This window comes from Lycium ferocissimum, chromosome 5 (assembly GCF_029784015.1).
Source record: "Lycium ferocissimum isolate CSIRO_LF1 chromosome 5, AGI_CSIRO_Lferr_CH_V1, whole genome shotgun sequence".
Classification (NCBI taxonomy): domain Eukaryota; kingdom Viridiplantae; phylum Streptophyta; class Magnoliopsida; order Solanales; family Solanaceae; genus Lycium; species Lycium ferocissimum.
The window spans coordinates 1713673-1739013 of record NC_081346.1 but is presented as its reverse complement, the minus strand read 5'-3'; the positions used below and the strand labels follow the sequence as shown (position 1 = coordinate 1739013).

Sequence of the window (25341 nt, the reverse complement as noted above, 5' to 3'; positions counted from 1 at the left end):
GATTAAAAAATGCGTGGAGTGGGATCCACATGCTACAATTTTATAAGTTGTTAACCAAAAACATGAGAAAAAATGCAACTAGGCCCGCTCCATCTTAATGGTACTTTAAAATCTTCTAGAAAGTAGGCCGGTGATTAGACTGGAATTTACACGGGGTGTCCTCAAGTAAGTATACACATTTAACTTGACTACATTAAGAAATCTTTTGCAAATATATATAAATTTGCTAAGAATTTATCCTCCTCTTCTGCCAGTGATTCGTCAGGGTGTACAGTCAAACATATTGTGTTGGTGAATTTTACACAGCATATTATGGTGATCACCAGGATTAGGTTAAAACTTCAAAAATCACCAAAATTTGTTGTTAAGACACGTCTCTTGGCGATTAACCAACATTTTGCTCCTGATTTTGAAGAAAAATGTTATTTTTCTCATAGTCGTTTATTTTTTCTAAGCCAAAATTTAAATAGTGGCACCAAAAATATACTTCTGAAATCACCCATTAGATGCTTTGCTTCATTCCTCAATACTAGTATGGTGTTGGCTTTTGACTTTTTCCTGTTAAAGCATAGTGCAGACCCACTATAAAGATAGTGTAGTTCCTTCCATTAATGAATTACGAAAAAGGATATGAATCAGCTTAGTTTAATCTGGAGATTGTGGTGCTCAACTAGATTAAAGTCTTGTATCTGTAGTTGAATTGCATATGACGCCACTTCAAATTGCACTGCAGCTGGTGCTAGTTAAAAGACGGATTTAAAATCTAAATTTCATGAATTTAATTTCTAAATTTTTACAATTGAATTCATCATATTTTGAAATTATGAGTTCAAACATAAAAATATGGTGAAAATGTAGTAATCTTCCACATATATTTATGTTCCATATCAAAATATGAGATTGCATTGAACTCAACAAACAAGGCTTCATCACCTTCTTGTACTAGTTCATATATCTGCCTCCAGTTGTTACTAGCTACCCCTAGGAACTAGAATTATCTGAATGTCCTTCAAATTAATTTTGCGTTGCCCATTTTTGGTGTGAATCATTACTAAGGTTGTCTTTGTGTAGACTAAAGCTAAAAGCCTAAAACCAACCACCCATTGTCCCCCTATGGCACTATCTGTTGCCTTGATAAAACAGCAATTATATGTCCTGTCCATCCTACTTGCTAAAGTAATGAGAGAACAATTAATGAATAACAATATGATGATTACTATCATTATAATAATATAATCAACTGCAATATAAGTTTCTTGAATTCCCGGGGCATTAAAACTTTTAAATAGGTTTGAATTTCGATGGAGATTTTTTCCCGTAATAATCCAAACTCGTAACATTACGATTCGGATTATTTTTATGACTATTATGCTTCCTCTATAAAGACTACTATGATAGGTTCGGTAGATGTTGGTTTGAGTTATTGTGGTCCGCAAGGTTTGTTAGGTCTTGCTATCCATGACATTAGGGTAACAAACAAGTCATTAAATTAAAGCAGTTTTTTCCCTTGACACTAAGGTATCTTCTTTATTTAATGTGCCATATGTGTCCTTGGCAATTGCAGAAGATTAGTGTCCCTTTCTACTAGTAGTTTATAAGGAGGGAAAATATTTGTCCAATTTCAATTTAAATAGAAGAAAATATCCTGCTAAAATTACTTGTATTTCATTTACTGCTCTCACGTGTTATATTTTTATTGAACAAGTATGTATTAATCCATTTTCCGTAAATTATGTTTAGTAATATATTTTTTCCAAACAAAGCCTATGATTGCTTTAGTTTTAACTTTTGTCTTTTGTGAATTTTAATACTCCTCTAGATTAATACTTGTATTTGTACGCTTCTCTTTTTGGTTTATAATAATTAAAGTAAAGCTATTCGATGGACTTGGATTCTGAGATAGTAATCTATTATATTTTCAAAGGAATCGCAAGCTGCAATATAAAGACAACAACAATAGCTATGCTTGCCAAAGGCAGCACGCTAATCTTTTTCCCCCACCTTACAAAACATATTCTATTTTTCCCATTAGATATGTGTTTTTCTCTATTGGCACGGCATTATTTATGCCTATTGTTTACACTTTACAATTTGGTCCATACAAAATGAAACACCTCGTGCATGCTCAATACCGTCCAAATATTGGTCATTCATTTACTACTGATTTGTTCCTCTTTTTTTTTTTCTTTTTTTTTATATATATATTATAAAAATATTCATACTATACATCCTACAGTGTAGAGATATTTTACATAACAGTTAGTTTAATACGTCATATTGTAAATTATAATAAATTAATTATATTGTCAAGTTACCTAATAATTATTGTTGAATATTTTTCTGTAATTACCCTCTAATAAGTGACATGATTGAATAAGTATTTCTACACAGTGAAAACTTAAACTTCAAACATTCATTAGGTGCAATAAATTGACCACTGCCTTGTTCATGACATTCAGAGTCATAGCATGAACAACGTACAACTGTACCTAGACCTAAATTATGCTACGAAGTTGTCTTTCGTTTCGTTTTTCTATTCTTTTCAGTTGTTTTTTGTTCTTTTTATAAAGCAGGTTAAACAAGTCATACTTATTAGAGGGTAAATATAGTTATAGTCCAAATCAACATCTAAAAGATTATTGGATCAACTTGAATTACGTTACTAGTACTAATCAAGTTGAAAGTTTTCGATAAAATACACACACACACAAAAAAAAAAAAAAAAAACAAAAAAAAAACAAAAAAAAAAACAAACGACATTATTGGATGTATGAATGCCATAGATCTTACAAGCAAATGGAAAAATCACTCAAACTTTGGGTATTTGAACGAGCCACATTAATCATTGGATTTGTCTTTACTTTGATGCATTAGCTTTTCGTGTTTGACGTATTAAATTATGACTTGTTTTGCTTTAATGTATTTAACAGTAAGAGATTGAAAGAGTTAGGTCACGATCTACTTTATTGACTTACTTGTTTTAACTCGTTCAAACTTGATTTAATATGTTTGTCTGACATTTGCAAGGGAATATCATGTCAAAGACATAACTAAATAAATAAAAAGGATCATATGATCACACACTTTAACATAATATCGGAGCAGGCAGAGGTCCTACATTTTGAATACTCAGATGCTATTTATTTATAATTTTATCAAAAAGAGTAGGAGGACATGGCAAAGATGATCACTGCTTGTTAGGCAATTACTTTCATCGTTTAACATGACCCACATATTTTGCTCCTTCATAGCTAAGTTCTAAAAAAGAGAGACCGATGGTCACTGTTGTAATGGATTAAGGTGAAAGTGGGCCCATCAAATCTGTATACCAAAAGATGCAGATGACAAAGCTAAGGCCCATTACTATGATAAGATAAAGCTAACAAGTTATTGTGTGAATTTAACGTGGCCGCTTTGTCATCCATCATTTTTTTTTTGATCTTGAACTTTTAAAAAAAATAAAATTCATAAGAGTAATATATGAGCATGCCAAAAAAAACAAAAAGAACAAAACAAATCGTTTGGCATCAAAAAATCAAGAAATCGAGATGGCAGAATTGGTTAGGGGGTCGTTAAGCCTCTACTGAGTATGTTAGATGAAGATTTTAAAATTTCTTCTTCTGGTAAGCGCTTTTATTAAAACAACTTAAAATAAAAATACTTTTAAAAAGAAGCAATTTGTGTTTGTAAAATTTATTTTGATTTATTAGAATTTGAAGTTGTGATAATATCAAATTTATTAGATTTATGATAAAGGTATAATGATCAAATTTACTCTCTAAGTATGGTTTATAATTTAAATTTGCCCTTCGTCAAAGTTTGGGATCAAATTTGGCCTCTCTGTTAGGATACTTGATAAATTTGACCTTATATGGATGGAAGTGTGACTTGGACTCCACAACACAAAAAAATTAGCCACGTGGGCTCTACGTAAGTTCCCAACCCCAATTATTTTTACTCCTAACCTGTTTCCCCATGCCATAAAATCATACAGCCCTAGTTCTTTTTATTTTAGAAAGAGTGGGAATCACCCCCAGTTACAATAACAAACGCAGATGGATTTGAAAACTCCGACGAATCTAATTTCTTGGAGGTTGGATTCTCATTAGATATGGTACAGAAAAGGACCATGCCAAATAACTAAATATATTTGCATTAAAACTTGTTTAGACAATGCCATGATCAATTGTAGACCATGTAGCCATGTTTGCTTTATTGCAAGACCATTTAGAGTGATGATTACTATGAAACATTATTCTTTTTTTTTTTTTTTCGAGAGAGAGATGAGGAAACTGAGGATTCTTTTTGATGATTATATCTTGACCATTGTGATTAATTCTTTTTGTTTGTTGGGTTGTGCTAAACATGGATTTTAAAAGCTGGGCCTTTTTTTGAAGAGTGGTGTTGAGTTTAATATTGTTACTTTCTGTACACTTATAAGGGGATTTTTTGAACAAAATAAGATTAACGATGCTATGTGGTTTAATAAGCTGGTAACAGAGAGAATTTGTAAGATGGATGAAGTTATGTTTGCTACTGTCATGAATGGGTCTGTTTATATACTTTTTAGGCATTGGGAGCTTACGTAGCTAATTTTTTTGTGTTATGGAGTTCAAGTCACACTTTCATTCATATAAGAGCAAATTTATCAAGTATCCTAACGGAGAGGGCAAATTTGATCTCAAATTTTGACGGAGAGCAAATTCAAACTATAAACCATACTTGGAGGGTAAATTTGACTCTTTGCCCTATGATAAAAATACCAGTGTGTGTCTGATCATAACAATTAAAATATCCCAAAAATTGACTGGTGGCTGTCGTTGTTGTACTGGTGGCTGTCCTTATGCTATCCATTGCGCGCTCAGCATTCTCATCTTGTTTTGAGCTCACGCTATTGAGCTTTAACTAGTCTCAATCATCATTAATGAACAATTCACTTAGAAATTAGATAAGTTTGGTCATTAAAAATGATTATATGAGGTGCACTATAGTTAGGCAACTTCATTAATAGACTATGATTCATAATTAAGTTATCTAGGTTCATTGGTCATTATGCTTGTCTTTAACCAGAAAAAGAAAAGAAATTAGGTGATGAGTGAAAAATGTAAAAGATGATCAGAAATTGAGCTTCAAACTAGGAAGTAAGGTTTCATAAATCCGTAGTCAGAATACTTGTTTTTGAACTTCAAATTAGCATGTGAGTTTCCATAAATTCACAGCCAAAAAAAGACTTTTTTTTTTATAGTTTTCTTTTAGTTTTAGCCGGAAATAGAATTGTAGTTTAGATATCCTGATCGAGCAGTGGGCGTTGTTTTCTCGCGTTCACATTAATAGCATCGGTTCAGTTAATCCAGTTGTTGCAGAAAGACTTTGTCAAAGAGGTAGAACAAGCTTTCTTATTAAAAGCTACTAGGTGAATCTCTAAAGTAGATTAGTTCGATGGGGTATTTAGTGATGAGCTCTATATGAATTGGACGATCCTGTTTGTCAAAGTAATAAACTATTATGTTCCTATATATATATATATATATTTGAAAATTATTGTTTTTACTATTAAATTTTGTATCAAATGAGAAAGGAATTCATCTTATGTATGCGCTTCTCAAAAAGGTATAGTACTCGATTTCAACATCAATATTTAACGCCTCCATTATTTTACCCTATGGGATAAGTAGACGAATCAACTATGAATATATAATATAAATTAAGACACTTGTAAATGATGAGATTATATAATTGTTTCTTTTGTTTGGAGTAGAAGAATATGATCACTTTACATGATAAAATTTATTTGAATCATAGCATGAAAGGAACACTTCAAATATAGCCTGTTCTTTGCGTATACTTTAATGACATGCACATGTAACCAATGTGGAATCACCTTTCACTGTATTTACTTGCTTCTCTCGTCCTTTGTGAATGACCCATCAATACCTTCCATTCAAGTAAACTACAAAAATCTTCAATAATTTTTTATCCTTTCCTCATTTATTTTGGTTTTATCTGTTGGCCTTTGTCTGGTGCGTTAGTGGGGAGGGATAGAAAAGTAGAAATGAAGGATAAATAATGTGCATCACGGTGAGATTTGCTATTTTATTGCGTAGCAGAACAGATATGTAGTTATAGTTTCAACAAAATTGAAAAGAGATATTGTTGTTTCTCAATTTATGTGATGCACTTTCTTTTTACAGCCGTATAAATATTTATAACTCGTTTTAGATTATAATTTTTAAAAATATTTTTTTCTTTCTAAATTTTTTATGCTCAGTCAAATTATATCAGATAAAATGTGATGGAGGAATAGTATATATTATCCTTGAGGGGAAAGATACTTGGGGAACTTTATGCATCATATATAGTTTGTTATATATTCTAAGAGAAGGATATAATGCAATGATAATGATGGATTTTTGGAGGGTTGGGGTTAAAAGGTGCATTTTATAGGATCCACATGTTTACACTTATAGAGTTCATCGACTAAAAGCAGAAGAAAAAAAATAAAGTGATAAGAAATTCGACCCCTTAGTATTATTATTTTTGGAACAAATATCCTAAGTCGGATGCTGCGTACATAGTAGGTTCCGTGCGATTATAATATCGCTTAAACCAAAAATACTAAAATATGATTTTTCGATTTGCCTATGAAAATATTCAAATGCGGATTTGAAATTTATTAAAATATAAATATTTTTCACATATGTATTTATGTTTTGCGTTCAGAATATGGAAATACTTATAAGCAACTCACTCCATCCACCTCAGGAAATGTTTTCCATGTTATTCTTTCTTTTCCGTTTCTCATTTGTTTTTCGTTCTTTCTTTTAGCTTAATATTTTATTTAGCAGATGGATAAAATTGATGTCTTTCCATGGAAAAAGAAATTCTTATTTCCTTTCATGAGTTTCTTTAATTTCGAATAAATAAATACCGCCAAGTGGGGTGATCAAAAAGAAAATGTAATTATTTGTGAAGGAATATGGCATATGTTCAAAGGCAACGCAACAACAAAAGAAAAGAGGCTACGTACGGATTAGATTCTTTACTTTACTACTTACTTATTGTGTTTGGTTTTGACTTTAACACTCTTATCACATAATTGCAGGCCCACCGTAAAGATAGGGTGTCTCCATTTCATTTATGAGATTAGGAATATGGAGTTAAGTCACCATTTAAATTTTGTCTTTAATGATTTAATTATAAAAATTGCTCGGATATAATTTTTGGAACCGATAGAATATTAAATTGTTTTCTTCTTCTAACATCTACAATCGCAAGCTAATATTTTTTCATAAATTTTTCAGTCTAATGGTGGTCCAAGGAATTCACACACTACAAGAAAAACAAAAAGAAAATATCCTAAAAATTCTGATTAACTGTGGATCCATTTTTCTTTTGGGGGGTTGTGGGTCGCTCAACTAGATTGAATTCTTGAATAAGTAATTAAATAGTCTATAAGCATGTGCAACTGCTTCATAATTGTGTAGCAACTAATGGAAGTACATTTATCTGCATCCAGTTGTTACTAGCTAAGCCAATTGGGTTACAAATTCATTACTAAGGTTGTCTTCCTATGATATTTCCCAAATTCTTAACTTTCTTCCATAGTGCTATGTCTTCTGTGCCATCTGGGATCGGAGGCGGTGATTGGTTAAATCTCATGCATCATAAAATTATGTCGCGTATATGTCAGTTATTTTTTATGTATATATATGACTCTCAATTATAATATTTTATATCTTTTAAATTCTTTGTCTTAGAAAATTTTCACCTCTTGAACTATTATTGAAGTTGAGTTAAAGTTTATTTTCTTATTATGGTATTTGACTGGACGACCTATTTCTTGTCTCACCCAATATTGGGCCCCTATATTATCTTGTCCATAATTAATCTTCAGGCCTAGGTGTGCAGAAGTGTTAGTAATCGAAATGGGTGGGTATGATGACAATTTATCTCCATGCATGATTTTGAACAATCCTCACCTCTTATCGGTCTCGGTAGGGCCGTTATAAAGCTCAGCTAAAAATAATCACTCATTGTCTCCGATTGATCTGTCATGTCCATCCAATTTAATTTGTTGAAGGGAAGAGTGAGTAATAAGACACACGTGATAATTACTCTTACTATTATCAATTGCAATTTAAGTTTCCCATATTTTCTATAGATTAAAATGAAATTCTAAAGCTTCCTTTTGCTGTCGTTATTGACACAGGCTTTCTAATGAAATTGAAATGTCAATAATGTTTGGCAGTGGTTTGAATTAGCTGATAAATTATTTATGTCCACTTTGAGCCATCAACTTACATATCTTTAAGCTCAATGGTCACACAATAGGCTTTTTCTGCTAGTGTGGTCATCCTTTGGAAAAACCCCTGTGCCAGTGAAAAGTCAAGTACTGTTGATGCCTCCTTATGCAATCAAAGATTAAAGGCTTAATGCATATGAAACCCCCTAAACTTGTTCTTTTCTTTTTTTTATTTTGGCATCTCAACTAAGTGTTGTTTCTATTGAATCTCTGAACTTGGTCTCAAGTGTGTCTATCAAACACAATCCAACTTACATAGTAACATATATGGTGAGTTTCATTTTCTTTATCCTTGCGTGTGAATGTCAATCGTATCCTACATGAAAAATTCAACTAATTAAAACACCGCACCCATTTTAATTATACACATCGGATAAGAAGAAGTACGCTACTGTGTTATACAAGTGAAGAAGCACCACTTAAACCAATCAAATAACAAAATTGGAAAATAAGAAATCAAAATTGGAAACTAAAACTGAAAACTAAAAACTAAAAAATAAGAAACCAAAACTGGAAAATAAGAAGCCAAAAATATTAAGCAACACAAGATCCTATTATGTTATTCCAAAATCCCCAAAAAGCTTCAAAATCAATCTCAAAAGGCTGGTCTTCAATTCTTGGTTGGCCGAATTGCTTGGTTCTTGAAAAAAAGGTCGTTATACACATATTTTAATGATCTGTATAATTAAAATGCGTAAGGGATTTTAATTGGTTGAATTTTTCATGTAGGATGCGATTGACGTTCACGCTAAAGAAAATGAAACTTACCATATATGTTATTATGTAAGTTGGATTGTGTTTAATTGGCACACTTGAGGCCAAGTTCAGGAGTTCAATAGGAACAACACTTAGTTGAAGTGCCAAAATGAAAAAAAATTACAAGTTTAGGAGGCTTCATATGTATTAAGCCAAGGCTAAAACACATAAGCTTCTGAATTCTTGCGTTCCATGATTGGGCCATCGGTTTAAATTACAGTAAACGTGTACATTCTTTTTAGGGAAAATGACCTAATAATACCTATTTAAGACTCTATATTACAAAATATAAGGATACTTTTTCTTATTTACAAAACATACCAATAAAATTACAAAGTATACCAGATTTGGGCTTAATGGGATACCCACGATTTTAGGCTTTTTTTAGGGAAGAAAATTTGATTTTAAGTGTGGACTTAACTCTAGGATAGTTACCATTCAACTTTTTTTTTTTTTTTTTTTAAATATTCTCTCTCTCTCTCCCCCTCTATGATAGACACCATTTTCATACCTAAAATCCAGCTTTTCTCCTAATATAAAATTTCAAACCAATAGTACAAAGTATTTTTTATTACTAACTTGTGTATTAATTGTATATAAATTTTAATTTGTATCGTTTTGAGATATATATGATCATTGTGTGTTTTGAAATCTGTATAAATTATATAAACTGTAGTTTTAAAAAATGTTGAAAACTAATATATGTATGAGATGTGTATGAGTACGTTATATGTCATTTTTAGATATATGTGGCACAATGTGTATGAAATGCGAACAAATTCGATATCAATTAGTCTTAAAAATGTTGAAAACTTATATGTGTATGAAAAGTGGATGGAATTTGGTTTGTATCAATCAGAAAACTTATTATACATATATACTTTCTCATAATCTATACATACTTTGATCAGATTTTATACAATTTATATGTACTTTATCATAATCACAATATACATACAACTTTTATACATAGTTCATACATAGAAATTAAAACGAATTTATACATTTATACATATTGCATACAAAAATTAATATATATTTATTTTCTGGTGTATGAACTTTGTATGGAATCTGGTTTGTATCAATTACAAGTTTATTATGCATATTTTTCTCAAAATTTATACATACTTTGATTAGATTTTATACAATTTATATGTACGTTATAATAATCAAAATACATATACAATTTTTATACATATTTCATATATAAAAATTATAAGAACCTATACAGTTATACATATTGCATACGAAAATTAGACATATATGTTTTTTAGTGTATGAACGTTGTACATAAAAATTACCGATTATAATGGACTTTTTGATTAAAAGTTGGAGAAAATTAGGTAACAATATCTCTTAATTTTGAATGGGGAGAGAAAAGTGGATGAAATAAGGAAACAAAAGTTGGAAAAAATCAGGGAACTATATCTCTAAAATTTTAATGGAGAGAGAAAAGTAGATAAAATAAGTAAAAATGATTTCCTTACCTTATTTAATGTGTTTTATTTGCTTCTTTTTAATTTACCTAATTCGTATAGATATTGTGAAGCTTTATTGATATATTTTGTAAACCGAAAAATATCGCTAAATTCGTAAATATATTCTACCATGTACATATATGTTTTTTGCCCTTCTTTTTATGGAAAGGGACTAATTAGTCTTGGTGCATTATTAAAAACAAGATAAATATGCCCTTCGTTTAATTTTTAGTGCCAAATTGCTGTCAGTGGCAAGCTGGTCCAATTATATCCCTATCCCGTGGACCTCCTGATTTAATATATCCCCTTTTAAAGCTTGTTTCTTAATTATTCTGGAAGAAAAAGCCTTATCTCGATCTTCAGAAATCAGAATTGCATGTATATTGAACTATTTACAATTGCAAATTAGTATATTTTTTCAGCAAACTAAACAAAAGAACTAGACAAAAATTGAACAAAAACTGTTTAGATTTCATTTTTAGAATTTCATTTTTAGTGTGTTTCAAAAAAAGTATCACCTTTATATTTAATAAATTTCCAGTCTCAGTATTTTTATTTTATCCTGAATTTTTGGTATGTCATAGGCATCGTTAATTTATAACTATAAAATTAAAACATCTTCTTTGTATTCTTTAATTTTGTGTCCAATATTTGATTGAGTACATTAGTTGATGGTCATGATTAAATCTCAAATCAAAATAAGCTGTATGGGCCTGGAAGCAGTCCCACTCACCAGCAGGCTGCAGATTGCGTTGCACATTACAATCACTTCGTTATTACGTTTTCGTTTTCTTTTCTTATCAATACCTAATTGTGTTTACTTTTGCCAGTCATGTTAAGTTGGAATTTCAATTCTCTATAATGCAAAGAACTGACGAAGGGAGACAAAATATAAAATAGATGATTTTTTGGAAGATAGCATTATGATATAAAATTAGTTAAGAATATGTAGAGTTGTCCAAAATCTCAATATTATTTTTGAACTGGAATTATAATTCTATGAATGGTGCGGGAAACGTGGTGTAACATTCTCTTAGCTAGCTTATTGTTAGTAATATATTAATGAATACGTTTCACTGATCAACTAATAAGTTGACTCTAATTCTTCATTCACATCACTGCTTGCAACGAATAGAGTTAAATAAAGAAATATCCAATGACCAGGTGTTTTGAATCACATAATTACAAATTTTAAAGTCGCACGACCCAATCAAGTAACACAATTTTAGAATATTAAAATTTCCAGAATTAATTTTCAAATAAATAAAGCACCTCCTAATCGGGCATTACAGTGAGATATAATGTGTTCTCCAGAAGGACGAACCCCCCAGAACATTATTATTGGACTTTGTGATTAGTATCATAATAACACAAAATTTTGAACTTCCCACGATCCGTATAAACTAATTATAATAATCCTAATTATTTTCCATTATTTGGGCAGTTTCAAACATCATTTGATCAACATGATCATTTCCATTATTCATCCAATTGCAATGAGAAATCGAATTTCACAAGAGAGAGAAGGTTCGTAGCGGGAAATTTGGATAGCTTCCATTGTTATTGTTTGGAACCATCATTGTGGAGTAAGTATTGAACAATTAACAAATTAGTTCCTCTATAGATAGTATTTTACAATTAATAAAATAATTACTTGTATGAGTAATGCTTTACAATATATCCTTTTAATGTGTTATATAATGGTTTCACATTTACTCTTTAATCGAAACTCCTTTTTACGAACTTTAAAATATTTATTCTAATATTTAATTTTCTATGATTTTGATTAAAACTTGATCGACCGTGGTAAACTGATGAAAACGCATCTAAAAAGAATGACACATTTATTAGTTTGACACATATTCTAGTAGAACTAGCATCATCTGATGGCCTTTTCAGTTAGGCCCAAGATCATTCTTTACACAATCGTCTGGCAAAACCATAAGATTATAATTGAAAGGAAATGATGTTTTCGCATAAATTTATTTTTGATTTTTTAAAATCGTTTGGTGTTCAGCATTACTGGCCATTCGATTAGTTTGGATTTGTGCAGCGTATGACCCATTAAAAAAGAAACGCTCTTTGCTAGAACTCTCTCTTTTCCAATGCTCGAACACAAAATATTTATTTAAGAGTGAAGAAATTTCATCCATTCACCATATACCGAGTGATTTCACATGATTTTGTTGACTTAAACTTACACCATAATTAAACGACTCGTATAGATAACATTTTAAAAAGAAGGAAACAAACAGAAAAAGGAATATTTAAAGGGAAAATGGAATGGGGTTTGGTGTGTGCAATGATGCATGGCAGTGAGTAGTGGAGAAGTGCGTGCAAACCCATTGCTTTGTTTAACGGAAAACAGAAAGGAAAACTGATTTCCCTTAATTTGGTTTTCCCTTTTCCTTTCTCTTCCCGGCAAGTAAACAACTATAACAGAATTCTTTCTTTTTTTGATTACTGAAAGTGAAAGATTTCGCATTTTCCTTTGATTACCTTCACACGCTAACATTCAACATGCACAGTTCAAGTACTTTATTTTATTAATAACAACAATATAATTGTGTGTCACGTACAAAAAGCATTATATAAACCAAAAGGAAAAATAGAGGAAGAACTTGAATTTTAAGTTAACAGGGGTATAAAGTATAACCATATTTGCTACTTATTTGGTGATAACAAATATAAATTAATAAAAAAGTTAAACTATAAATAGAATTCTAGGTGACATGATCAATTGTGCTGGCAAAGGAAGAGAGGGATATATATAGGATATGCCTGATAAATTTTTTTGCACCAAAACCAATAAATGTAAAACCTGTGTCTTTCAAGCATACACATATGCATTTGTCACTTTGATTCTTAATTCACTACTATTAAATAAAATTATTTGATTTGATGTAAACCATCGGTGGAGACAAATACTTATCAATATGTCCATGCTGCAAAAATATAGGGAACATTTATGTTTTAGGTTCTACTTATGATATTTACTAGATTAAGATTTGTGTACCCAAAATAAAGAAGTAGATCAAAATTTAACCTTTCTTGTGGTTGAAGTCTGATTCCGTGTAAAAAGTAGTGTCAGTTGCTTGTTTTACTACTGATTTTTATAAACAATTGAGAGCATTATACGTAAATAGAGCCCAACTTTTCGAATGTTTCCTAATTTTGTTCTTTGGGTCATGGACTAAGCTTAATAATGTTTAATTTAAAGAATGTCTAATTAGATTAGAGAAGAATAAACCATTTCACTTTGAGATACTTGTAGTAGGACTAATAGACTAAACGAGTTTAATCAGATAACGAATCTACCATATTATAACAAATACGTTCAGAGATGAATATAAATTTAATGTTGTTAAAACTGTAATTCAGTGGAATTCTTTTTTCACGCTTTAATTATAAATCACATAAATATCATGCGATAGAATCAATATACTTGGGAACGTTAAAGGATATTCAGTGCGTGATAAATTAGCCATAATAACACGACTAACGCCAGTATCATAAATTTGTTAATTTAATTCCTTATTACTAGGATTTTTTTTTTCACCGTAAACGATGTCCCTTATTTCCAGAAAAAACTGGTAAGTAGTTTGAACTAAACAATTCAAGAACTAATATCATGTGATTTGCATTCGGAATTCCTCTAAGTTCAGTTTTACAGAATTCCATAAAAAGAGGTAAACTTGTTACTACATCATTATAGGGGTATTTTGGTCATTAAAGTGAGGATTTTTTCTTTTTAAATTTCTTTTCTTACATTGGAAAATCTGAAAAGAAAATGAGAAATAGGAATATAGAAATACTTCGAAATTTTGAAGAGGTAATTAAAGCTACGCTAAACCTAACCCGTGAGGCTGCGCAGAGAAAACAACACAGTCAAAAAGTGGTCCAATAGAAAATTTAATCACAATTACGGCCGTAATTACCAAGAGAGGTTCTACTCTACGCTCCACCCAAGCACGTGAAATTCACTTTCCAATACGCGTGATATATTCTCGCGAATACACTACACGCACTGTTAGTTTCACCCACGAGAACAACAACCTTAACGCTATTGCCCAAAAACAGGAAACCAAACCGTAAAGAATCTTTGTACATCAGCCTCGAGAAAAAACCCACGTTAATTAAATACTATAATTCACTTTTCTAGCAATAGCCAAACAGGGACTTTAAATGCACTGTTCTAATTAAAGTTTCTTTTTTCGTGAAAAACTGAAATTCATTCAAAATTAATTTGTTGGATGATACTCCGCGTAAGTGGGTCCCACTTTCTAAAAAGGGACCCCACACTCACTTTCAAATAATCCATACTCGTGTGTATTTAAATGCAGCTGCAAAGTACCAATATTTTGCAAGTCCCAATTACACATTTATTCACACTTATTACTCACTCTCAGTATTCTCTATAATTTCATCATTTTTTTCTCTATATTTTTTGTACTACAACACAAATGGTAAAAGAATCAAGTATAGAATAAAGTGCAATTTGAAAGAAGGGAAAAAAGTTAGTGGAAACAAAGTTCATTTTGCCTTGAAAAGGCACAATCTTGAGCTAAAATTACAACATGGGTTGGAAGCTAATAATGTTGAATGTATTATTGTTGTTATTGGGTTCATGGGTTTTTTGTGGAACAGCTTCAGTTTCATATGACCATAAGGCTATCATTGTAAATGGACAAAGGAGAATACTTATTTCTGGTTCTGTTCATTATCCAAGAAGCACTCCTGAGGTATGTTCATGTCAAATGTACTTCACAAGTTTAATATGTTATGTCCCATGTTTCAAAAAATTCTGTTTTTCTTCTGCAAAATGGGTGTGTTAAATGTTAAAATTGAGTCTTTTTTAGCAAAATGTTTTTTTTTTTCTTCTAAAGGTTATGTTCTTGCTCCTTCATTTGGGGCTACAGAGATGTCCCATGTTTTCTTGAAAAACTTTTTCCTTGCATAAATGAGTGTGTTAAATATTAAAAATTGAGTCTTTTTAAGCAAAATGGATTTTTTCCGAATTTATGTTGTTGCTCCTTTGTTTTTTGGTTATACAGATGTGGCCAGGTATTATACAAAAGGCCAAAGAAGGAGGTGTGGATGTTATTCAGACTTATGTTTTCTGGAATGGGCATGAGCCTCAACAAGGAAAAGTGAGTTAAATTAGACTCTTTTTTTTATTATATTTTATATCAGTTCTGGATATTTTGTTGATTTTTTCTTTCTGTTGCCAGTATTATTTTGAAGGGAGATATGATTTAGTGAAGTTCATTAAGCTGGTGCATCAAGCAGGACTTTATGTCCATCTCAGAGTTGGACCTTATGCTTGTGCTGAATGGAATTTTGGGTATTCCTCAAAATTACATTTTTTATCTGCAAAAAGATTGATACCAATTTTAGCATTACGTTAAGTTCTTTCTTGCTCACCTTACCCGTTTCAATTCCAGAGGGTTTCCTGTGTGGCTCAAATATGTAAAAGGTATCAGTTTCAGAACAGATAATGGGCCTTTCAAGGTTAGACAAAAGTTTCTTTCTTTGATGTTTTATCAAAAAAGTTTCTTTCTTTGATGTGATTGGTTTCTAATCTTTTTACTGTGCACTTTCATGTTCAAAATATTGTACCTTAGGCTGCAATGCAAAAATTCACTACCAAGATTGTCAATATGATGAAAGCAGAACGTTTGTATGAAACTCAAGGCGGCCCAATAATTCTATCTCAGGTTGTTCAAATATGCTCACTCTCCTTTTCTGTTTGCTTCATTTCAGTAATCTTGTCGAGTTTGTTGGTTGTTTAGAGGTTAGGATTTTCCAAAAAAACTTAGGGGGAATTGATGAAAGTTTCTTTATTTGAAACTTTTTGACAGATTGAGAATGAATATGGACCCATGGAGTGGGAATTGGGAGCACCCGGTAAATCTTATGCACAGTGGGCAGCCAAAATGGCTGTGGGTCTTAACACTGGTGTCCCATGGATCATGTGCAAGCAAGACGATGCCCCTGATCCTATTGTAAGTATTTTTCTCTAAACATTGTCATATTTTATTTTGTATAATATTGGTCTGAGATGAGCTTAATTGGAGTGAAATGTGTGGATTGAGTCGTAGTTGTTGATTGCTTTCATGCTATGTTTCCGTTCCTAGTGGGGTTAATCGTCGTCCCCCTTGATGGTCAAGAATTGCAAGGCTTACTCAGTTACTCTGCATATGGGTTACTTTTTTTTCCAACTACTATCTGTTTCCTGACTTTTCATCAAGTATTAAATGGAGTTTGACTCTTGTAATTAATCACCCACTAATGATCTTCTTTTCTCTTGATCTCTAATGCACCCTGCCAAATTTCCCCTGCTAGTGTTCTGCAAAATAATGTATTATTCATCACTCTTTGGAGCATAATTATAATAGTCTTGATATGTTTAATCTTGCTCAGTACTTTGAGATATTTGTCTCTGAATTCTCTATTTTGTCAATGTTGTTAAAATATCTAGGTGGTTAACTTTTTTCTTATTCCTTATCATTTCCTTTCAGTTTCCTACTTTGATATACGTTTTCACCTATTCAGATTAATGCTTGCAATGGTTTCTACTGTGACTACTTTTCTCCAAATAAGAATTACAAACCAAAGATATGGACTGAAGCTTGGACTGCATGGTAAGTACATATATCTTTCCAAAGCATTAAATAAATAAAATTTCTAGTTTTATGATAAACTAGAGTAAATGTTGGGATAAACTAGAGTACATGTTGGGATAAATTTCTGTTGTAATTTTTTTTGCAGGTTTACTGGTTTTGGGAATCCAGTTCCTTACCGTCCTGCTGAGGACTTAGCATTTGCTGTTGCAAAATTTATACAGAAGGGAGGTTCCTTCATCAATTATTACATGGTATTTTATCGTCTCTGATATTCAAGAGTTAGTGCTTCTTCTGATGCCAAGAAAATTATGTTGTTTATGAGTTTCATTTCCTTTTGCTTTGTAGTATCACGGAGGAACAAACTTTGGAAGGACTGCTGGTGGCCCATTTATTGCTACTAGTTATGACTATGATGCACCTCTTGATGAATATGGTATACACCTTTTTCTTGAAATCTGGTTTAGATTGAGTTTCTTAATGCTAGCAGAAGGTTAAAAATGAGAATCCCACTTTTATTTCCTATAACCACTTGAATTTGAAAAGTGAGAAGCGCCAAAGCAGAACTTTATTGGTCAACTCCTTGTTTGTTTGTTTCTCAAGCACGTTTTGTAAGATGGTCATTAGTCACTAAAACTTAGTCAGTCACTAGATAGACACTTAAACTTGGTAGAAATGTATCTCTTAAAGAATTCCCTTACTAAAAAAGTGCGGCTGAAGAAACGTATTGTTTAGCCTAGTTTAAAAAATTTCCATCTGGTCTTTAGGTTTATTGCGACAACCTAAATGGGGTCACCTGAAAGATCTGCATAGAGCAATAAAGCTTTGTGAGCCAGCTTTAGTTTCTGGAGATCCAACTGTGACAGCACTTGGACACCAGCAGGAGGTGAGATTTAACTGAATTCTTCTTTAATCAGTCACCATTTCAAAGTTCGCAATGAAAGTAACTGGATCTTCATTGTTTCTTATACAGGCCCATGTCTTTAGGTCGAAGTCTGGCTCTTGTGCTGCATTCCTTGCAAACTACAACCAACACTCTTTTGCTACTGTCGCATTTGCAAACAGGCATTACAACTTGCCACCATGGTCAATCAGCATTCTTCCCAACTGCAAGAACACTGTATTTAATACAGCAAGGGTAAGAAGAAAGGATACACTTTCTACCTGAAATAAATAATTAGAGATAATTACAGTCCAATACCTTTCGTTGATCTAATTTACGAAATAGCCAGAAAATGTATAGGTTTTGCATATTTAAGTATAAATATGCATATAATATACATAATCAGTGTATATGTTTGGCCAGCGCCAGTAAAGAATTTCAGCCGACGGGTCATAAAAGGAAAAAACCCAAATAATTATGCTGTTTAGGGCATAACAAAGAGAAATTCCCTTATGGTTCAAAGAAAATATTCATGACTTTTAGTCTTTTAGTTTGCCTCTTACCTAACAACCCAAACAATATACTGATAGCATTCTCGATTCTATGTGAAGATTGGTGCTCAAAGCGCTCAGATGAAGATGACTCCAGTGAGCAGAGGATTTGCCTGGCAGTCATTCAATGAAGAGACAGCATCTTATGAAGACAGTAGTTTTACAGTGGTTGGGTTATTGGAGCAGATAAATACCACAAGAGATGCGTCTGATTATTTGTGGTATTCAACTGAGTAAGTGCCTATGCCAATGTAGCTTCTGCCAGCCTCTTCACATATTAGATTTAGAAAAACACACACACACACTTGAATTACGTTGGATCCGCCGCATGTTTATGATTTTTTGTTTATCCTCAGAGTCAAGATTGATTCAAGAGAAAAGTTTTTGAATGGCGGAAAATGGCCTTGGCTTACAATCATGTCAGCTGGCCATGCATTGCATGTTTTTGTGAATGGTCAATTAGCCGGTACGTGACATAATTATTTGTATTTGACGTGACATGATTTCAGTTTAAGTTCCTTCTTATATGTTTTTCTTTCTTATAAAACAAATCAAAAGCTGAAGGTTATCTGGTCTTATCAAGCAAATACAATGAAGTGAAACAGTTTGTGTAATAATAAAAAACTAAAGCCCCCATCACCCTGACGCATAGTGGCGGTTTTGTTATTTACATCTCTCTTTGTTCAAATTTCATGCAGGAACTGCATATGGAAGTTTAGAAAAACCGAAACTGACTTTCAGTAAAGCTGTAAATCTGAGAGCTGGTGTCAACAAGATTTCTCTGCTGAGTATTGCTGTTGGACTTCCGGTGTGTTCTCTCTCACTGTCGCCTCTTACTTTATTATATATGCATATTGATATGTGCTTACTTGGCCTCCTTCCTCGTGTGCTCAACTGCAGAATATTGGTCCACATTTTGAGACATGGAATGCTGGTGTTCTTGGTCCAGTTTCACTCAGTGGTCTTGACGAGGGGAAAAGAGATTTAACATGGCAGAAATGGTCCTACAAGGTTTGTCTTTATAAAATGTTCCAAAAATAGAACCCGGATGCTTCATTGCATGGTTATCTAAGCTTTCACTTTTTTGCTTTACCAGGTTGGTATGAAAGGAGAAGCCTTGGGTCTTCATTCACTCAGTGGTAGCTCGTCGGTTGAGTGGGTCGAGGGCTCTTTTGTGGCTCAGAGACAGCCACTCACATGGTACAAGGTGCGTACCTCATACTTAAACCTTCTTCTGTACCAACTTAGCTGTATATTTTGACATTAATAGTCTGTTAGGCCAAGCTTCCAAAGCCAACTTATTTCGAAAAGTGCTTTTTGTCATAAGTGCTTTTCGAAAAAGTGATTTTGGAGAATAACAGTTGGTGTTTGGCTAATCAATTTGAAAAACTCTTTTGTCAATATTAGAGCAGTACTTTGTGCTTGGCCAATGTTCCAATAGTGCTTCCGGGGAAAAGCTACTTTTTCTAGCCATTGGAAAACTGCTTCTGCTTTTGCTACTGCTCAGAAACACTTATTTTTTCCCCAAAAGCTTAGCCAAACACCTCAACTTTCTAAAATAAGCACTTTTTGCTTCCCAAAAGGTTGGCCAAACAAGCTCCGTGTTGAGGTGTTCTTCACCTAAACACAATTTTATCAAGTAATTTGAGTTTGTGGGCTTAAAAAGACTAAAATTAATATTGAATCATCGTGTTGTGTACACAGAGCACTTTCAATGCTCCAGCTGGAAATGAGCCTTTGGCTTTAGACATGAATACCATGGGCAAAGGCCAAGTGTGGATAAACGGTCAAAGCCTCGGACGCTACTGGCCTGGATATAAAGCATCTGGTAACTGCGGTGCCTGTAACTATGCAGGCTGGTTTGATGAGAAAAAATGCCTAAGTAACTGTGGAGAGGCCTCACAAAGATGGTAAGTAATTGGAAACCTCGTGGTGTTTTCTCTGATGTAACAAGAATCTCGAGCTAATTTAACTGGGAATTATAATTCAGGTATCATGTTCCACGGTCTTGGCTGCATCCTACTGGAAATTTGTTAGTTCTATTTGAGGAATCGGGAGGAGAACCTCATGGAATCTCTTTGGTAAAAAGAGAAGTCGCAAGTGTTTGTGCAGATATAAACGAATGGCAACCACAGTTGGTGAATTGGCAAATGCAAGCATCTGGTAAAGTCGACAGACCACTCAGGCCTAAAGCTCACCTCTCGTGTGCTGCTGGTCAGAAGATTACTTCAATCAAATTTGCAAGCTTTGGAACACCACAGGGTGTCTGTGGAAGCTTCCGGGAAGGAAGCTGCCACGCCTTCCACTCATATGATGCTTTTCAAAGGGTATGTAAAATCTTACTCTTCATTACGCCACCATATTTCTAGTAGAATAGACCTTTTGGTGATCTAATTTACAAAATAGTGTATACGTTTTTTATATTAAAAATATAAATATACATATAATATACATAATCAATGTATAGGTTTTGTACATTCCGGCGAGGACCCATAATTAATTTCAGCCGATAGTCCAAAAATGAAATAATTCCATCTTCTTATCCTGTTAGACGAACGTGTTTCACGTTTCTGTAGAGACCTGATTGAACTACTCTCTTTTTTATTTTTCCAGTATTGCATCGGGCAAAATTCATGTGCAGTACCTGTGACACCCGAGATATTTGGAGGCGATCCATGTCCACATGTTATGAAGAAACTCTCAGTTGAGGTTATTTGCAGTTGATGACACTAAGGATAAACAAATAAAGTGGTTTTCAGTTAGTTGTCTCAAGTACTGTATAGGAATTTAAGTGTTCACTTTCTGAAGATATTTTTGAAGAGCCACTGTATATCAAAAAGTTGGCTTTGGAGGGGGGTGAAGTTGTACAGATATGCAACACACCTTTTCATTTGAAGCCCATATGAATTTCAATGGCCCAAGATTCTGTACATATGTTGGTTACTATCAAGTTGGTGTTGGTTTGCAACTGTAAAACAATAGTATGGTTCAAGTGCATAGAGACTCTGCTGGTTGGAGGTAGCAGGTTCTGGAGAAATAATTGAGTCTGCCTTAAGTACTGTTTAGCATCCCACATCGACATTGATTCTTGATTAGTCCATGTGCAGTTATTCTTACTGTTAAGAGGTTTCAAGTCTTATCAGTATTTTATTACTCCATCTATGTAAAAATAGCAATCTTTCCATTGCTTTGTATCTGCAAAAATGCTACTATGATGATGTGAAATAACATCAGAGTCTCTTTAATAGATGTTTTCTAGATCTTGTTCTTCAGCGTTGCTGTCTGATTTAGTTTTCTTGTCTGACATTCTTTGCTGACATGTTGCAAAAATCATTAACTATAACCACAACTACTCAACTATTACATTGCCAGGTTTTTATGACCATGCTGCTAAATGGGTAAAGTTAAACTACTTTAAATGTGACAATATAATTGTGACTTTACTGTTATAGTGGTTAATCTTATATTACTTTAATGTAATAAATAATATTTTTGTGATTTTATTTGTTACTCCCTCCGTCCTTTTTTAACGTTTTAGCTCTTTTGCCCCTATTTATTACTAGACACGTGGCATCCATATAAAACTTTAGATACAAAAAATTTATTGTTCACTCGCCTCAAGCTTAGGACCAAACTATGTATTTTTCCCAATATCAAATCTGCTCTAATGCCACACAATACACAGATATCCTTGTAGGACTAAAAAGAGTTGGGAGAAGGGAGCATTATTTAACAAGGATACTTCAAAACGGTGTTACAAAAGGGGAGCCTAGGAGCAACAATAAAGTTGTCTCCATGTGACCTATAGGTTCAAATCGTCGAAGAAACCACTATCGCATTAGGGTTGACTGTCTACATCACACCCCTTGAAATGCAGCCCTTCCTTGAGTCCTGCTAATGCGGGATACTTTATGCTCCGGGGCTGCCATTCACTTCAAAAAGGTGTTACATATCAGAAAGGTGTTACATATCAGAAAGTGAAGCAAACTTCAAGTAGTTTGCATCGTCATTCATAAGCTTGCCATTGGTAGCTGCAATTTCCCGAGAATAGCTACTAGTTTCACCCTTATAAGAATAATTCTGTTCCGTGGTTGCTCCACTTTGTAGAACAATGTGATCTTGAACAGCCATCCACCCTTCACATTTTTGCTCATTTTTCAAACTGCTTGAAAAAGAATTTGAATCTCCAACACTCCACTTCTTCTTCTCTTTCCATTCATGTTCTAATTCAGAACTCATCAAATTTGTACCATCCTCTCTTGATGACTTAGTCTTTGTGGTTATAGTTAGCGGGAACTTCCTCTTCACTTTGGTCTTAGAAATCTCAGTACCTGTTTCAGACTCTACTTTAACTTCAATCTCTTCTTTCACTTTCTGCTTTACCTTTTTTTCATTTCCCTTGTCATGAAACTTTATCTTGTTCTTGAACTTAATTTCTCGTGAAACTGTAGTTGTCAAATTGCCTGCTGATGAATTCACCCACCCGGAATACTTGCTCTCCCTCTTCATCTCGATCTCATATGATCCATCCAGCCCCTCAAAGTCTGAAGATCGCTCCATCTCGAACTCTGGAGTTTTGTAATCAATAACTTTAGCCTGCACTTCACAATCACCTGTACATTTTTTATCTACCCATAGGTGCAAATTCGCATCCACAAGCCAATAAGGGAGGCTATCCAACACCCTAAGGCGCAGAAAATGGGATTCACCGTCAAGTAAAAGCCCCAAAAATGGAGTTAATTCGATATCGTAAGAAGGAAAATCAAAGGCCCCAATTGAAACAATTGGATCCCAGTACTGAGGATTAATTCCACCTGGTAAAATAACAGGGAATGGAACCACTGATCCTACCAAATTCATGTCTATATTCAACAAAACTTCCCTATACGCTCCGTGGCCTCTCTGGCTAGTCAAATTATTTATCCGTATGTAAGAATCTGGCGGATTTGAGTACCAAAACTCATCGTAACTGTGAGATGATACGTAAATTTCCATCACAGCTTTGTACGTGTTCTTTGGTATGATAACACTCTTCCCGTGCAAGTCCGAATCGCTTTGAATTCGGAACCAAAATCCTTTACCTCCATTATCCGAAATTGGAATTATCAAATCTGCTGGTTTTTGTGGGATTATCCACGAACGCATCATCAACCAGTCTCACTTTCTGATTAGTACTACTTGATAATGGAACATTATTCATGTTCTCAACATCATAGTACAAGAAAGTAACATTAACATGATAAACACCTGTATAAACTTGGTTGACCGAATTTTCCAGCATAACAGAAAGAGAAATATTCTCCTTAACGAGTACGGACGAATACCTGGTAACATCCTTAGTAACGGTCCAGAAAACACCGTTTTCAGTAGGCTCGACGGTGCTGGTACGGAAGAGCTCAGTACCGTCAAGCCAAACAGCAGCTATACGGTCATACTGTAATCCTTTGCAAGAAGCGTTGAATTGGAGAACCACATGTGTCCAGGAGCAATTCGCTGGAGGAGCATAAGGGACGGAGACAGGTGGAAGACCGATCGTATTTCTGAAGCGGTGTTTGAGGATAGGAAGAGTGCAGGAAGGAGTGAGGTTAGCGAAGGGTAATGGACGAGTTATTTCTGTGTATTTCTTTGAAGAAGTGTTGTGGTGAAGACTATGTTTGATGAAGTGGGAATGGTGTTCAAGGGAAGAAGAAAGTGAAGCATTAGTTAAACTGATGATGATGAAGAGGAGGAAGAGGAGATTTGCCATGATGGAGGAATGTATAGAGGTCAAGATTGATTGTTGTAAATGCGAGAAGATGCAGAGAAGATTGTGAAATTTGGAGATTGCAATCTTTCTCAATTTTCATTCATCTCCACTTTATAAAATATTAATAAAACATGTCCCCGAGTAAGATAATTCCTCCGTCCCAAAATATTATCTTTAGCTTGACTTGATAATTAAAAAAGATTTTTAAAATGCGTGATTTAAAATATTTATCATTTTATAAAATTAAATTATTTTTAAATTTAAAAAATATATCATTTCTTTTGTAATAAAGTAATAAAAAAAAAGGCGATTTTTTTTTGGAACGGAGGGATTAAGATATAGGCCATAGATTATTTGATAATTTTGTGAAAGTCAATGAAACTTGGAGCTTTTTATATTCACACAAAAATATCTTCTTTCCTTTAATCAAAGTATCAAAAGGTGACAAATGTCTAATTAATAAAGGTATGTCGGCCACCATATATCTTCTAGTCTATTTTCTTCTTCTCATTAGACATTTGCCCTGTACCGTGGACGCAAGGGGTTGGTTCAAATATTGAGTCCGGAACCAAAATAACCCAAAAAAAAAGGGTATGAACCAAAATATGTTAAAAAAAAAGCAGTACAAAGAGTTATGACGCATGCAAAAATATGCGTTAAAGGACTTAACGGAGAGGATCAGATTAGCAGTCCTTTAACGCATGATTTTCATGCGTTATCGGATCGTTTTTTTTTTTTTTTTCTTTTCTTTCTTTCTTTCTTTCTTTCTTTCTTTCCTTTTTTTCCTTTCTTTCACACTTTTTTACATACTTTAAAATTGGGTTGATTAATCATGCTCGGTACTCCAAACTTGAATATTTTGTATAAACCTCGACATTTTTTAAGTCTGATAATGTAGGCCCAATACATCAATGATATATAGGCGTTCGGATAGTCATTTTAGAGGTTGAAAAGGTGCACAGTAAAAGTTTTGTTTGAAAACTTTTTTTTTTCCATAATTTG

General features: G+C 33.2%; 1 protein-coding gene and 1 pseudogene across 1 annotated transcript; one reads left to right on the top strand and one right to left on the bottom strand.

The window, feature by feature from the left end:
* The first annotated feature begins 14896 nt into the window (after nucleotides 1–14896).
* On the top strand, nucleotides 14897–21563 carry LOC132055352 (beta-galactosidase). The gene is made up of 19 exons (XM_059447125.1): nucleotides 14897–15278; nucleotides 15591–15686; nucleotides 15768–15880; nucleotides 15981–16047; nucleotides 16161–16253; nucleotides 16398–16541; nucleotides 17092–17180; nucleotides 17308–17413; nucleotides 17508–17595; nucleotides 17927–18045; nucleotides 18133–18297; nucleotides 18654–18826; nucleotides 18950–19059; nucleotides 19292–19401; nucleotides 19494–19604; nucleotides 19690–19800; nucleotides 20298–20503; nucleotides 20584–20920; nucleotides 21207–21563. The coding sequence occupies exons 1-19, from the start codon at nucleotides 15114–15116 to the stop codon at nucleotides 21315–21317; spliced, it is 2514 nt and encodes an 837-aa protein (XP_059303108.1). The 5' UTR covers nucleotides 14897–15113; the 3' UTR covers nucleotides 21318–21563.
* A 603-nt stretch (nucleotides 21564–22166) lies between these two features.
* Nucleotides 22167–24385, bottom strand: LOC132055351 (peptide-N4-(N-acetyl-beta-glucosaminyl)asparagine amidase A-like; annotated as a pseudogene).
* Between the last annotated feature and the right edge of the window lie 956 nt (nucleotides 24386–25341).

Excerpts from the sequence above, each read along its gene's own strand:
- LOC132055352 (XM_059447125.1), top strand. The coding sequence starts at position 15,114 with ATGGGTTGGAAGCTAATAATGTTGAATGTATTATTGTTGTTATTGGGT. Across the intron at positions 18,827-18,949 it reads TATTTGTGGTATTCAACTGA|AGTCAAGATTGATTCAAGAG; the intron begins GTAAGTGCCTAT and ends GTTTATCCTCAG. Across the intron at positions 19,605-19,689 it reads GGCAGAAATGGTCCTACAAG|GTTGGTATGAAAGGAGAAGC; the intron begins GTTTGTCTTTAT and ends TTGCTTTACCAG.